Genomic DNA, 13,806 nt, shown 5'->3' on the forward strand with positions numbered 1-13,806 from the left:
ATTCTCAGATCTGTCCTCCCCCATGTACCTAAGGGCTAATCTGATTCAGGGCTACTAAGAAAACCCAGACCCATAGGTTAGCAATTCTTATCCAGATATAGCTCACTGCCTTGAGCATTAGTCAGACAGGCCAGGGAAATTGTGCTGAAATGTTGCTGAGGGCTTCCAAACAAATTGTTAAGCAAATGGATATGTAAACAGATCTCCAGGGATGACACATGGAGACAGCATCTCTGACTCAATTACAATTGCAGCTGATTTTCTCACCTACTTGACTGCCACTGAATACTCAGACATCTAACACTGACACAGGAGGTTTTACAGCTCCTCTCCAAACAAACACTCCGAAACAGATAAGATGACAAACTCCCCTGATTCAACCCAGGGAGAGCGGGGAGGTCCCTCACTCAGCTGGCTTTAAGGGCCCCGTCCTTCCATCCCCTTGGGGATGGGAGCATACACTGACTGCTCTGGTACTCTGCTGAGGATTTAGAGAGCGTGCTATTGGTCAATGTGGGATATTGTGCAGGCCACCAAAGAAAGCTTCAAATGCTCATTTGGAAGGGGTCAGGTTGTCTTCAAATCCCATCTACTTGCTCAGGGGAAAGGCGGGTTTCCTTGATGACCTTTTCCATTTGCAGCCCCCACATTGCACTGACACTCCAAGGAGCTGGCAGTTACTATTTCTACAGCAATGATGGATTGGAAACCTGTTATTAAGCAGCAGGGTGGCGGGAGGAGGCAGTTCTGTGTCAAGAAAAGCGGCTAAGTAGTACCTGGGCACAGCCTTTTGCAAAAGCCCTTCTTCCTCACCTAGAAATGGCCACAGCGTCCCTTCTGCAAGGAAAGAACAACTCTCCGCTCTTCAAAGTCTCAAGTGACAAAGTCTATTTTGCAGTATTTGTCCCAGCAGCCTTTGGTTGTGGCAGACAGAAAACTGAGCTCATAACTTAGACAGGAAGGATTACGTATCTTTTGAAGTTTTAAAGGTCAACCTCCAGACTTATTCTCCCGGACAATTGACCCTACCCTGAACCAACACCAAAACCAGGAGGACTGGTTTATCGCCACGTACAGTGACAGAATAATTCACCAGCCTTGCCTGGCTAACTCCAATGCTTACCCTTTGGCAGGTGAAGGATATACATCACCTGTGGACTTGGGTAAAGTTTAGTGCCAATAAGTCAAACAAAAAATAAGACACGGTATCAAAAGAACTCCAGCCTGCTTAGTCTTCTCTTTTGTAGAGTATATCTTCTGGGCATTGCTAACTCATGCCCTGGCTTGCATTTTGCTTCCAATCCTATTCTCATCCATGTAGACACCACTTCCACTAGAGCTCCGTAGTCTTTTAAGCCCAGGGGGAACTGGCTTAGTCTTAAACCCAGGAGGTGGCTACAATCAAGGCAGTGGTATTCCTTCTTAGCAATGAAAATGCACGCTTACTTATCCCAACCACCTCGATGCTTTTCTGGGGCCTCCAAAGACAGCTGAACACCAGGAAAGAGTCACAGGGCAGCTCAGCTACCAGCAATCCAGGAAGACTTGGGCAATGCTTGCAGAGAGCTAGCGATGCGCAGAGGTGTGCCCACAGAACTGCGGTGCAGTGGGACATGCCTTGTCCCAGCTAAGTCACCTTGTCCAACAGGGCACTCTAAAGTGAAAATCCCACCTTGGAGAATTTGACATCGGCTGGCAGATCCATTTCTGGAAATGGAATTAATTTTATTTTGATCTGAAATCTATACAAGGCATTTCATAAGCTTCAGGTGAATAACTGCTACTAGATAGCATGCAGCCAAGCCTGTGATGTCAAGGGATTACGTGTATATGGATTTCCCCCATGAAATCCCAGTGTGCCAGACAGGACAAACAACAGAAGATGCCACCTTTGGAGGCTTCCCTGGCCATGCAGGTCAGAGTAGGGCAGAGTACGTATTTGCTGATCACTAATCAGAAAATCAGATGCCATGAGGTGACACGAACACTTCCTTTACACCAATACAAGCAGTGCTGCTTCACTGGGATGCATGCCATGAAACAACCATGTAATAACGCAGATCAGTCACCCAGCAACTGTGTGAGCTCCTTGTATAAACAACCCACTCTGCAAGCCTCAATTTCTCATAAGGAACAAAACATACTAAGGTAAACCTGCCAGCTCATTGCAAAGCAACCAGGTCCATGCTAAAGTCCAACACCAGCTGTACACCTGGGAAGTACATCTGAAAACAAATCAGTTATGCTGTGTTAGCTGCTTTACATATTTTGTTCCTAGCACTCCCAGTCAACAGCTTTCCTAGCAAAAAAGGATGAACTCCAAACAATTCTGTTTTGCTCTATTCAGAAAAATACCCCCCCCCTTAAACCTCCACCCAAGCTCTGTTTACACCAAACCTGCTGCAGTCCTGAATGGTAGCAATAAATGGAGTGAGCTAATGCGTTAGTGACAAATAACTGGTTCAAACAATTCAAGCATAATTATAGGCTGGCTCTCCTGATGTAACGTTGGGTACATCACTGCAGATATTACATTCACCTTATGAAAAGATTGCACAGAGGAGCGCAGTTGGTAACCCAAACAGCATTATACATCACGAGCCTGTCAGCATCAGGAGTGCATGCACCCTGGCATTTGAAGTCCTGGTGTTTTAAGTGATAATCCAATGTACCAGGCATCATTGATCTCTATATAAAAGGGGCCACCACTTTTCCTTTCAACTGGAGCTATTTTTCATTTCTCATCCTGAAGAGTTGTGTGGTGCTGCCCGCAAGTGGCTACACTGCACAGCAGCTCTATCTGTAGCACTCCGGGTCCCTGGAGAGAAAAAATGATCAATACTCCAATGCTGCTTTTGTAAGAGGTGTCTAAGTGCTTCCACGCGAGATGCTGCTCCTCTGGGTTTAGAAATTACTCTGAAGAGAACATGAAAGCCCCCACTGCAAATTCATAATCCTGACACAAACCCCAGGTGCAGCAAGGAATTAAAACGAAATTCATTGGCGAGCTGCAAGCTGGGCTGTCAGGAAAGGTGGTGTCTGTGATGTGAGGAAGGGACCTCAAAAAGAGACCAGTATCTGGAGGCTAAGGGAGCAGGAAAACCATGTTAGAGGAGAACCAGCTGGGGACAAGGAAACGCCACAATGCCCTACAGATATGGCCCACGTAACAGGATGAATCTTGACAGGGATTTGTAGCTCCTCGGAGGGTCTGAGATGGCAGGGACCCTGAGCACTGCATCACCTGAGAAAGGTGACAGCAATCAGATGGTCTCGGGAGGGAAGACAAAGGCATTTGAAGGGTCAGACTTGCTGTGGGTAGGTGAGCAGAGCCTAGGAGGTCTTCAGAGAAGTGTCTGGACAGCGACAGTGAACGCAGAAAACAGACTGAATCTTCTATTTCTTGGATACAGCCAAAAGATACTAAACTTCTCTCAATTAATTTCTTCCAGGGGGATCTCACGTTGGCTTTGGTTCTTCCTGCACGTGGGCTGGAAGAAGTCTTTCATGATCATCTGTAACCTTTATTCATCTCATCCTTCCCACTGCCTGGCAGCCCACAAGAGCAGGACCAGCCGTGCCGGGCAGGAGGGCTTCAGAGCAGGCAGCCGGCGCTTCCTCAGCACAGCCAGTATCATATTCCTAGATCGGGGACTGATGAATGCATGTTGTAAAGTGGGATTCATGAGCCATTGTGGATGTGAATGGCCCTGATGGTCTTCCACTGCCTGGCTGGGTTTTGCAATTGGATCCTGTGCAGGGCCAGAGAAACCCAGCCTGAGCAGAAGCAGCAACAGAAAGCCAGTCCCACCCTCATCACCCAACTTGTGCTGCAGTCGCACCGCGGGATGGCTGGCAGGGCTGTCCTCTCCTGGATGTGACTGCCCTGGGGCCACGTGAAGGCTGACAATATGCTCCTGTCCTGAATGTCACCCAGCACATGTCACTGGCCATCCCCATGTCATGGCACAGCGCTCCCGTCACAGGACAGCCGTCCCACAGCAGCCTGGTGTTCGGTCGATTATACTGACTGATCCCCATTAGGGAGAATTTAAGTAACATGGCTTAAAAATGAGAAAGTAGACTGCTTGTTTCTGCATGAGGCCAAGTCATTTCCTCTGGGGTCAGGAGGGACTGAAGGGCTGGGAAGGGTTAGCAGCCAAGGGGAGGTAAGTCTCAGGGTCTGAGCAGGGAAGAAGTGATGTCCCCCGGTCTCAGCCCAGTGATCGCAGGGGCAGTGACAGCCTCTCTCCTCCATATGGCTCCAAGTACACCACTTGGATTGCTACTGGGGCTATCAAGTGCCATCAGATACCAGTATATTATAGCAGGGAGTGGAAAGGTGAGCAGCTGGCTGCTCAGCACCTCTTCTGCTCTCAATCCAAGGCTCCCAAGGCTCCGCTGAGTCCGGTCTCCCCAAAGTGCTCGGCACCCAGCGTGCAATTGCGGAGCAGGCACATGGCGAGTGCTGCGCCTGTGAGTGCTGCGGCAGGCAGGCAACGGGAAACTGCCAGGAGGGGGCAAAAATTCTTTGGCAGGGTTTTATCATTTTAAAGAGAACAAATTCCAATTGATTGCCCTTGTAAGAGTCTGCACGGTACTCGCACTTCTGGCCTAAGCAATAGAAATTTTAATTGCTCTGGTAATTACACTTTCAGTAATGCTGCGGTCCTTTGTTCTGCAAGTGGGACGCCAGTATCTGCTGTTCTCCGGTGGCCCCGTCTGGCAGCAGCTTGGAACAGCATTTGCCACTCGGAAGGGAAGGGACACTCCTCCGGTGACCAGGGTGACACTGAGCCTTGACACGCACAGCCCTGCTCACACCGATCTCTGGAGCGTCGGGCACACTCCCCAGGCCAGAATGGGTTCCCATCGACCAGGATCACATCAGCTTCCTCCTGTTAAAGCTGCTGCTCAAGAGCTTCACACACCTGCGCTCCTGCCGCGAGTCTGTCCCCGGCATTGGTCCCATCCCCGGCATCGGTCCCATCCCCAACGCTCTGCCGAGGATGCTGGGCTCTGGCGTGCACATTTCCAGTCTTCCCCATGCGTGAGCGTGCAGTGCGTCACCAGCATTTCTTCTCCGGGCTGTAAACGGCTCCAAAACGTGGTGCAGACACAAACGTTACTTTGCTTTATCTTCTAGAAACATCTTTAGAAGGGTGCAGAAGAGCTGTTATCCCCTTGGGTCCTGACAAGTACTGTTAAAGCTTGACTAGGCTTGGGAGAACACAAGGCCTACAACTTACCAGGGAAATTGCTAAGGAAAAATTATCATGACGACTGCCATGCTATTGCATAGATAACAAATTAACCCTACGAAAGGTCTGGTGCTTGAGAAGTACGGTCTCTGCTTGGCTGCGCAGCAGCCACGCCTGGTGCTTCACTACGCTATTCAAATGCAATGCTCCGTTCCCAATAAAGCTGCAGCGCACATGAGCTCCTCCAAAATCACCCAGGGTACAACCAGAACTGAGCGCGCATTTGGGTCAAGGGCACTTTACCTGCAAGAATATATCAGCCACAGCACAGCCCTTCATGCTTCAGTTCACTGGCCAAGGATTGTTGGAGGCGCTGGGCTGCATGCACAGGATTTAGGAGGATAAGCGTGTGCGCAAACTGAGCGAGGCTCTCCCTAGGAAATGGGATCCTGCTCCCCCCAGGTTGGTCAAGAAAGCTATAAAATACAAAGCACGGGGCCCCGCAGGGAGGTATAATTGCAGTTTGGATCTGTCAGACACGCACAAAGTCTGGGTTTACTTGCAATCCCTCTCATCCTGCCTGCACCGTATTTTTCCAACCCATGATCCCGGCTGGCATGGCTCGGGGTGGCTCGGCTCCCACGCTTGCCAGAAATGCAGGTCACAGCCATACATCTCTAAATCAACAGCTGCCAACATGCTGCAGCTACTTTGTCACATGCTGGACCACTCACAGCTAAAAGCAAGGCTTCCAAGCGGAATTGCTATTGGCCTTAGCGCTTAAACAAAATAGCTCCACTCCCGTCCCTGGAGTTTCCTCAAACAATGGCACAAAACACCCACTGGAGCCCCGGGAGAGGAGTGTCTGTGGCAGAAGAAAAAAGTGGTTGCTGATTTTTGAGATATACGCCACACAATTAGAAACACTGGATCCATAAACATCCTTAACAAACCCCAATAGGTCTGGGGGTTTTCTTTTCCTCGCTGTCCATTGTGTGCTGCTGCCTTTAAAAACCTCAAAAACAAATGCTCTTCCCTTGTTGATTTTATGCTTTGGTGCTGAACTGCACGTTTCCCTGTTAGTTTGGTCGTCCTGGAGGTACCAACTCTGCTCAACCATGCCTCTGGGGCTGGGATAGTTGGGATGGGACTGTGTACCACATGCTAATCACCCATCCACAGGTGGGAAGGATTCTCCCAGAAATTATGTCCCTTCTTGTTTAAACATTGAAATTTCTCAGCATAGAACTGGGTAGGTGCTGTTTGCAGAGGTTCCTCTTCTTTGTTGGGACTGTTCTTGTCAGTGTTTCAGCGGAGATCTAATTACAGGCTGTTCTGTTCATTGACAATTTCATATACCCTCCTTTTTTAGGTTAACCTTCAATAACTGGCAAGAAGTAGAACTATATGGGTGGAGGTAACAGGCTATGGATTTATGACATGCTGGTATTCAGGCAAAGTAACCCAGTATGAATACAGAAATATCCTGAACTGTGCTGCTGCTGTCAATTTGATAATGAGAATGTGATTTGAAATAAAAACATCTTGGGTGCCAATTCACTACAGCAGCTAGTAAAAATAGGCAGAATACCTAGAAATTGAGGACTCTGTGCTCCAAACACTTCCAAAGCTTGAATGTCATACAGTACCTTAAAAAGCAGAGTGCGTGGCTGCACTGGGGCTACAGTACCACAAATGAAAGGCCACTCAGTGAACCCACACGTGAGTTTTAACAGACAGACTCGGGTGCTGTGTGTCTCTAGCTGAGCAGAGGCGAGGGCTGCCCTCCTTGGTGCTCTGCAGCCTAGGGATGCTTACCCCCAGCCCATGCTCCCAGAGTCAGCCCAGCACAAAACACTGCAGGGTCTGAGCTGCAAACACCCCTGGGTTAAGCCCGGGTGAGTTCTGCCAGCGCCCGTGGTACCCAAGAGCCAGCCTTTTAGTCAAATAAAAGCAGCTTTTAAATGCTGCAGAAAAAAGGGGGCTGCAGGGCCTCGTGCATTTTAAAGGATCTGGCCTTTACAGGAGCTGTTCCCAGTTTCAGGTCAAGCCTGAAGCCTGCTTTAATCTACTTTTAAGTGGTACAAGCAGTTGTGATCCCTCTGCCAGAAGGCAGGGCAGTCTCCTTTCAATGCACCTTCCCCTATCTGCTGTGTGCAATCTTCCACAGGACTTACTTGTTGCTGTCCCGGTACTGATAGATATAACAGCCTTGAGGCATCCCACTCTCCTGGTCCAAGGTAAACGACAGCTTCAGCTGCAGAGAGGAGAGGGGGTCGGGGAGAATAAAAAGAGAGAGAGAGGAAAAAAAAAGCAACACTTTAGGCTCTCAGTCATCACAGCAACTTCAAGCAAGGCTTGTGGGAGAAAGCTTCACTCACCAAGACTGACACGCAAACACCGTGGCCTGGAACATAACGTGAGGTTCCAAACCTCAGGGAAAAGTCACATGCATTGCAGAAACCTCTCGCTTTTTCCACCCTTTGTTAGTATAAAGTGTTTGTGGTTCTTCTGAAATGCATGGGTCATAACGGTTTACCCCTCCAAACCCACCCACACACACCACCCTTCACCAAAGCGATTGCGGTTCCCCTCAGACACTAAAGAAATGAGTCTTCTCCATCGGCAGCTGTAGTTCCCACGAGTCTTTCTCTGAAAACTTTCCCGGCTTCATCTCGTTTCTCCAGTGCATTAGAAGAGAGAAGAAACCACAGAGGGAAAGGTGACAGATTTTTCCTTCTGTGCAGAGTTATTAAAGAGCTGTTAGAAAGGTTTGCAGTTTGGACCCGCGTCCGGCAGGAGGCTATGAAGTGACCTGGAAGCAGCTTTCTTTGCAGCTCCAAGAAGGCGTTCGGCAAGGGCTTTCAGATTTCAAACACGGCTCATTTTATTTAAGGGGGAAAAATTAATCCTCTTTCAACAAGCAACAGAACGGTTCTGCGGGAAAACTTCTTTGCTGAAAATGTCTCCATTGATTTTATACTCTGAACTGCCTAGAAAACAGCACAAAGCTGAGCCCTGCAACAGCCCTGAATATCCGAGTAGCCTCTCATTGCCCAGGGGAAGGCTGCTGGCGCCCAGACCAGTGTCCCACCAGCTCCCACAGCCACGAGGTGCAGCCGCTCTACTCTGCAAAAGGGCTGCAGACCCTGACCAGGAGCCAGCAGGCTGGGTAAGAGGGGCAGCATCCTTCAGAGGAGGTAGCTGCGGTCTTAATGCACTGAGCACGGGGTCACACAGATTACTAATAGCAGGGCTGTTACCACTGCTGGATCATACAGGAATCTTGAAACGGTCTGGGAAGATCATCGCAAGGGCTAAAAGTCGAAGGAGGTTTGTTATGATGAGCCCGACCTTTTTAAATAGGGAAAGGAGGAGAGAGCAGTGTTGAGCCACTCCATTTGATCACAGGCTCCTCTCCTCTAGGCTGCAAGGAAATTGCTAACTCAAATTAACGACTTATTCAGGAATGAACATAGAACTAAAACATCTTTCTCCTGTAGGTTGTTAAGAAACCTCATGTGCTGAATCATGAGGGGGTGCACTGATTTTCCCTTCCCTAAAGGGTCGCAAAGTCATATGCTGTGCTCTCAGTGACCCAAATAAAACCGCATACCAGAAATCATCGAAAAATTCACCATCTTGGATACTGAGTTAAGAACCAAGTATCAGGTTGAGGCCAAATCCAGCTGATCTCCCTTGATTTCTATACCTGTAAATCTGTAAGCCATTCTGAAACACACACTCCTGCAACAGCACGTACACGTGTCCATGTTTTGCGTGTGTCCGTGGTACATGTATCACAACTCATATGGCTGTCCGGACAGCAACCTCTTACGCTCTCCACAACTCCCCCTTCCTGCAAGCTCTGATCTTACTACAGCTTAGTAGATGACTCACATCCATTTTGGAGACCGGTGTCTAAGGCAGGACTAGCAGGGCTAGCTGGGGACCCTTCTTCTGGCCAAGATCCACAAAGCCTCTCCAGATGCTATGATGGCACATGGCAGCTACCCCACGGGAGCAGGAGGTCAGCAAGAAACAAGCAATCTCCCCAAGGGAGACAAGCGATCACCTTGCTGGCTATACGTCCATAACCAGGGTCCTCCCAAGTGAGCTGCCCTGGTTTGGGGAATTGAAGGAGGAACTGGGAACTGCTCAAAGCCATTTTTCTGGGTCAGGTTTTCCAAAGCTTTCCTGCTAGAATATCAGGAAGCATCTCCGAGGTGAAAGAGACAGTAGTTATCTCAGGCACATCTCCACCTAGTCCTGTGCTTTGAGGAACAGGCGCCGTGTTGCAGAATCACCAGAGAAGAAACACAAAAGAAAGTGCAAAATTGATCAAAAGTGTGGCTTTGGCCACTTTCAACAATAACTCCGATCAGGACAAACTCAGGAGCGCCTGAGCCTCTTGTTTGCAGCTCTCAGCTAAGCAGGCTTTGGGCTTGCAGTAACTGAGCATCTCTGGTTACAGCTCATCTGGGCTCTGGGTCCCCAGCACCGCTCGGGGCTGGAGCCGGCTTGGTGCAAGCAGACAAGTGCAGGGGAAGGGAAGGAAGGAAAAGGGCTGGGAAGGAAAACAGCCCTGTTTGGACAGGCTGCTGGGGAAAGCTGTGGGGCAATCAGGTATGGGAGGGTGACCTTTCCACTATCTGGGGGGACAGGGTCCCATGGAACCTGCCTACCCAAAAAGGAAAGATCACAGTTCCCAAAGATAACGGGTTTTCAACTTTCTGTTATTTTAACCCTTTTTTGTCTGCTCATGGTATTCCAGACAAATAAAACACACCCTGCTTGGCAGGCTCAACTGTCTCTGCTACCCGTCAGTGCCAGCAAGGCCTGCGTAATGGGGACTATACATGGCTTGACCATCTGGGGCAATACTGTCAGGCAAGAGCATGCTGCTGTCACCCACAGTGACAAGAGGACCCCACTCAGAGAACAGTCAGGGTCAGGCTGTCACACAGAGCGATGTGTAACTAAAGGTCTGTCCCAGCAACCATAGCTCAAGGCAGCCATCCTGTCACTGATGCACAAATCTCTGCTCTTCTGCAGATCTGCCCTGTTGATGCACTGTCATGGCCAGTCAGGAGGGGAAGAGGGGACCTCTGATTGTCACTCAGGCCAGGAGTCCTTACAGACCCTGAATGAACAGCCAGGCTCTGGACCAGCAAAGCTCTGGCTGTCTTTGCTCATTTGGTGGCATTTGTCCTCTGCAGCAAGCATGGAGCCTCCAGGCAAAACTCAACACAGGGCGGAAAAAGACTAGGTAAGGCAGGCAGAGAAGGACTAGCTGAGCGCTGCCAGGAGGCACACTAGGACGCAGAGACTGCAAGTTTCCTACTAAGCTTGAAAAGGTTGTCCACAGTCACTCAATACCATGTAGTTGGGTCCTCTCTGCCATTGGAGCCAGGGAATGCTCCACTGCCCACCCTCAGACACGTGCTCACTTCTGCACCGGGGCTCAGCTGCAAAGGCACTTACGCTCCCTGGCATCTCAGTGCTTTGGAAGGTCTGCTCCACAGATCTTTCCTCTCATGCTAAAGCCGATCTATGAGGTGCCTGCTGTCACAGATCTCCAAGAACAAAACTCGTGTCCTTTCCCAGCTCTCTGCACACCCTACACTGCCGCTTCTCTCTAGTCCCACTTTCTCCAGCAGCTGCCCTTTCCTTTTGCCTTCATTCACTAAACACAAAACCTCTGGTTACTTCTGAATTAAAGAAGGTTGCAGGGCGAGGCTGGGGGCAGGAGAGATGCCAGGAGCTGACTGACCACTTTATCATTCCTCCTATCTGACTTCTGCTACAGCAATGTCACGAGACTGCCAGAGCCTCCCAGATACACGAAGCCCTACCAAACAAGCAGGCTTTTGCAATCGTCCCTCTGGCACAGCTTTAACTCTTAACCAATTTGACAACATTGCTCCAACACCATGCGCTGCTTTGAAGCTCCTTTTTTTGTGTGGCAGTGCTCCTTGTCAGAACGCAAAGGCTTGCTGCAAAGCCAGTGAGCAAACTAATACCAAGACAAAGAAAAGGGCACTGCTTTCCAAAATACCAGATTCGACACCTGCAGGGTTAATGGGGGACCAAGGTTTCTTACTGAAACACAAGTGCAGGTTGACCCCATCACAAGAAATGCTCATCAGATCAAGGGATCTTCACCATTAAACATATGAGATCATTCCATTTTACAAGACACTGCTGGGCTTCATCAGGAGAGGAGGGGGAGAGGAAATTTCCCAGCCCCGTACCGCTGTGCGATTTGGCTTGCACTGCCCCCTTCGGTAGCGCAGCCCTGGAGCTCACATACTAATAAAGATCCCTTTCCACTTCAATAGCTTTGCACATAAAGAAACGCCGGCATGGTGTGTGCGTGAACTCAATGGGAAAGGGAGCTGGAACGTAGCCATGCTGAGAACAGCGTGCTGCCTACCCGGCGAGCCCCATTAATAATTGAGATGTCAGAGGCACAGGGAGGTGCGTGAATAAGGGCTGTCAAAAGGAGTAATTGGGATCTGCGTGGATACAGTGATGGATAGGCTCGCTTGCCGCCAACACAATTGCAATACACCCAAACAGAAGAGGAGCAGGGCGCTGAAATTCAAAGGGGCTGGGGCAGACTGTTTGATGGGCAGGATGTTGTTGCCGCCATGGAGGGGACTATTGCACCTCAGGTACCAAGCAGGTGTGGGCACGCTACCCCGTGACTGGTCAGTGGAGCAAGAGAATGTACTCACAGCACATGGCTGATCCTTGGTAGTGTTTGGTGGCACGTACCGCAGGCTCCACCTCCTTGAGGAAAGTCATCTCCTGCCCACAGTGGTCACTGGGCACTGACAGCTGTGAGCACGTAACACTTGTTTGTGCAATGGCTCCACTCTGCGGATTAATAACATCCACCCACTCTCTATTCCTACAACCTTAAATCCAGTAGAGGATGCAGTTGGCTGCAGGTAGGATGCTCCTTGCTCCTCCTTCCTCCATCCATCAGACACTGACATACATCTGCACCCAGGTGTTCCCATGCACCCCACCGACAGTGGTGAGCAGACACCAAACCAGTGCACAGACATGGACAGACACAAGACACCAGCAAATGTAGAAGGGCTCAGGGCAGTTGCCCTTCAGAGCACCGACAGCTCTGTGCTGCCTGATCCCTGCAGGGACCCAACACCCTGCTCAAGCAGACAGGCCTTGGTGGGGGGTGTTGGGGAAGCTGCCTACATCTTGGGGAGTCCTCCGCCAAGGCCAGAAAGAGGCTTTTCAGAAAGGAGGTGCAGTGCTTAACGCTGTCATGGACCTCCAGGCTTGTGTGGGCTTCAGTGCAGCCAGCAGCTGTCCTCATTTTAAAGAAAGTTTTAGACCTGCAGCAATTAGGGGCCCAGTCATGCGATAAAGCCTGGTAGCTCCAACAAGAAAAGAGCATGAGGAGCAGCCTTCTGGCTGCTGAAACACTGCCAGTACCTATATTGACTTGACTGGGCAAATTCTGCATGCCCCTTGAGTAAATGGTTTGGCTTGGATTCCCTTGTTCCCAGTCTTGGCTCTGAGCAGCAAACCTCCGTCATTAAAAGAAAAGTTTTCTCTACATATGCACTGGATCAGAGAGGTATTATCGGTTCAGTTGAGTAACCAGGTCAAAGATTTCAGATGTCCCAATTCTGGGGCAATGTAAGGGCATGCTTTGGCCAGCCTTGGTTATAACTGTTCAAGGTAATTCCACCAATGTGGTGGGATATTCAAGCAGAAAGAGTTCACCCAGGGCAAGGAGCAGAGGCAGAACACGAGCCTCCAAGACAAATCCATGGGACTGGATATAAAGACTACACTGAGAACAGTCTCCTGAAAGGCAGGGGGTCTTTTCTAGTCTTGGGACTCATTCAATTTTAACCCCATTTGCGTGGAAGTCCAAAAAGACTGGTATCAACTCCCTCTTGGAATAAAGGGCTCCCCTCTCCAGCAAGCTCTAGAAAGCTTTTTAAGAATAAACTTAGTCATCAAGCAGGTTTTTATGCCCCGCCCAAACTTCGGCTTTGACCCGAAAAAAAAATAGCCCTGAAGTCCTGACACTCACTTTTAAAACCACAAAAAACGAGCCATGCTCCAGTAACGTAATCACAGAATTTTCTGGCACCTCGTCCCTTAAAAATACATCCATCTGCCTCCACGCAGGCCATCAAACTCAATCTTGTTCACAATGGATTTCCCAATTTTTGTGTGTTGGAAGGATTGCAGTGGTGCTGGCTGTGCCGGCTGGACGAGTCCTTACAGAAGTGCAGGCTGCAAACCTCACAGCTGTGTTTTCACTTAAAGAAGCTGCTCTTGAGACCAAAGCACTTCTCCTTCCACAAGCTTCTCTATTTGTGCTGCAGTTTGAAATTGCCGGAGAAAGACCCTGGGCAGAGGCTAAAGAGCATGTGGTACGGACAGGATGGGGATAATAAAAGAAAGACCAAAAGTCCTGCAGTGGAAAAAGAGGAAAGACAAGGAAACTTGCTACCAGTTCAACTAGTTACCTCTTGCATTGGGCTGGGGTCATCCTTCCCTTTTGGCTTTGCAGACAGTGAATGTTTAGCCAATCTCAGCACTTGATTATGGGACT

General features: G+C 49.5%; 1 protein-coding gene across 1 annotated transcript in view; it reads right to left on the reverse strand.

Moving 5' to 3' along the window:
- The window catches only part of DIS3L2 (DIS3 like 3'-5' exoribonuclease 2), a 174,585-nt gene that overhangs the window by 32,023 nt on the left and 128,756 nt on the right, over nt 1–13,806 (reverse strand). The window contains 1 exon segment of the mRNA XM_009698075.1: nt 7,379–7,458. Within this exon segment, the coding sequence (XP_009696377.1) occupies nt 7,379–7,458 (80 nt within the window).

This window comes from Cariama cristata, unplaced genomic scaffold (assembly GCF_000690535.1).
Source record: "Cariama cristata isolate BGI_N322 unplaced genomic scaffold, ASM69053v1 scaffold20213, whole genome shotgun sequence".
Classification (NCBI taxonomy): Eukaryota; Metazoa; Chordata; class Aves; order Cariamiformes; family Cariamidae; genus Cariama; species Cariama cristata.